This window comes from Verticillium alfalfae, genomic scaffold (genome assembly GCF_000150825.1).
Source record: "Verticillium alfalfae VaMs.102 supercont1.7 genomic scaffold, whole genome shotgun sequence".
In the NCBI taxonomy this organism is placed as follows: Eukaryota; Fungi; Ascomycota; class Sordariomycetes; order Glomerellales; family Plectosphaerellaceae; genus Verticillium; species Verticillium alfalfae.
The window spans coordinates 591,247-593,591 of NW_003315032.1; the positions used below are offsets into that span (position 1 = coordinate 591,247).

General features: G+C 58.1%; 1 protein-coding gene across 1 annotated transcript in view; it reads right to left on the reverse strand.

Annotated features, from left to right (window-relative positions):
- Window positions 1-548, reverse strand: part of VDBG_06004 (conserved hypothetical protein) — a gene marked incomplete at both ends in the record, with an annotated part of 1,661 nt that extends 1,113 nt beyond the window's left edge. Inside the window, one exon of the mRNA XM_003003516.1 lies at window positions 160-548. Within this exon, the coding sequence (XP_003003562.1) occupies window positions 160-548 (389 nt within the window). The remainder of the gene's footprint in view (window positions 1-159) is intronic.
- Window positions 549-2,345: the final 1,797 nt, after the last annotated feature.

Below are 2,345 nucleotides of genomic sequence, written 5' to 3' on the forward strand. Positions count from 1 at the left end.
GGGCTGTTGGGAACGAAACTTCCAGTGGGCACAACACGGGGTTTGCCCCAGGAAAGGGGGCTCGCCCCCTTGCAGTCGGGCCGGGCCCACAACCTGCGGCGATGTTCTGGAAGTACTCCGGTACATCAGCCGATGTTTTTTTTGACCGCCACCCCCCACCCCCCGTTGAGGGACTCGGGCAAAACCGGCCAAAGCGGGGGTGCCCGTGTGGCGTTGCCAAGGCGAGCTTGAGCACGAGGCCCGGCGAAGGAAGGCATCCGGCGAGGGCCCCCCAGAAGATCATGGCGGGGGCGCCGGCGGCCGGCGAGGCCGACAGTTGTCCCGGGGCCGGGGCTCATGAGCATGGGTGCAGACGGCGGTGGTAGGGCGGGCAGGGGCTTCTCTGGAAGCTGACGGCCGGTGTACGGGTCGCTCGGACCGGCGGGCGTGTCCTGATACCGCTGCTGGCGTGGATTCTGGCTCTGGCCTTGACGTTGTTCCAACTCCCATTCAGGTACACGCTGGTATCCGCCAGGGCGGAGTCGACTGGACCGTGCCGCAGCCGTCATGTTTGTCCTCGATGCAATAGGCGAATGTCACGAGAGAGGCCTCCGTCTTCCGGGGAGGGGCGTCTTGAGTCTCGAGTGGTGTGGGCCCAAAATTGTTTGCTCGTCTGATTCCGGGTTCCAAGCTCAGGAGAGAGCGGCAGTCGTACCAGAACGCTATGTACCGTTGAAAGGTGTGGGCTGATGCTGCAAGGCGCCCGGAGGCTGGTGCGGGCTGTGGTGCGCGGGCGACAGGTGGTGCAATGAAACTGACCAGGTGGGGGGAAGTGCGATTGGTGATCCGACCGTATCACAGCGAATGGGCTAGCCGGGCCAAGATCGAGAAAGTAATCAGGAGCCTGACGCAGATGCAGACGCCGACGCAGTCGCAGGTGCAGACCAAGGCAAGGAAAAGGGGCGGTGGGCCAAGACCCAGGATCCGGATGGAAGAAGCAACGAGAGGCCCCCCTGGTAGGCGACAGATTGGTGTTTCAATAGGGTCATGTACGCCAGCGGACAAATTTCTGATTCTCCGAGAGGAACGTCAAGATGAAAGTTGTGTCAAAAGATAAATAATGATGTGGCGTGGCGGCGGTGATGGTGGTAGTGTTGATGTTGATGATGATCCAGACAGGGTGTCAAACGAAAAGGAATTGATGCCAAGCGAGACAAGCGATGGTAGGACGGATGAGAATCCCTGATGAAATGTCTTCTGCTGCTGCTTGAAGAAGTCTAGGCCATGTCCTCCAGTATTGTTATGCGATGCGCGGGACTCTTTGATCCGGGGAGGGGGGGAGGTTGCTATGCGATGGTCGAGTCGACCGGTGGTTGAGGTGGTGGTGATGGAGGATGAGCTGAAGTGAGGGCTAGCGCGGCACATTGGGTATAGGGGCCCGGAGCTGCTGGAGCTGACGCTAAATCTGCAGCAGCTGCAGGAGCTACCCAGCTTAGGTACTTACCTAAGGCAGGTAAGGCAGGGTTAGGGGGGCACCTGCCTGAGGTCGAGAGACCTCCCAGGACCAATAGAAGAGAGAAGAAGAGATGACAGGTGGAGGAAAATGCACCGCCTCAACGGTCTCTTTGCCCCATCCTTACCCACAGTCAAGCCACAGCCGGAACGACATGTCACGACTACGTCCCTCGGTCGTAGAAATTCGCGGTGTAGTGCCTGCTTGGACGACGCACCATCTTTCGCGTCTTGATTGTTCGCACAAAGCACCTCAAGTTTATCATCTCTGGTGAATGTTACAACCATGACGACATGCAACATGGGCCCAGCGTCCATGTGCTTGGTGGCCGGTCTGCTTTCCCCGTCTGTCCATCAAACCGTTCCATGAGGCGCCAAAAGCCGCTAGAACAGTACAGGATCCTCCCCTCCAATGCTTGCTTTTCCTCTCATTACCTACCTACCTAACGCCCCTTAGCGCCAACAGTTCAGATATTGGCACATCACGTCTTCCCACAACACAACTTGTTACTAGCACCAGTCGTGCCGGCACCTCGGTGTCCATCAAACAGCCACTTCGTCAGCTCATGTCCCTCCTTCTGTATTTTTTTTTCTTGTTCTGATCTTTTCCTCCTTACTTCCTCTATTATCCGCGAGGACCATTTCCAGACCACACCCACGCCCACGCCCACACGCCCCCCCCCCCACAAAAGACAGAAACGGCTCACATCAACTGACATGGCCAGGATGAGCGGCCCCCTTGCTTGATTTGTGCCTACCTACCTTCGTCCCTGTCTCAGAGTACCATTGCTCACCGCGCCCAAGCCGGAGATCTGGATGCCTGCAGCGGCCTACTCACTCACACAGACTGCATC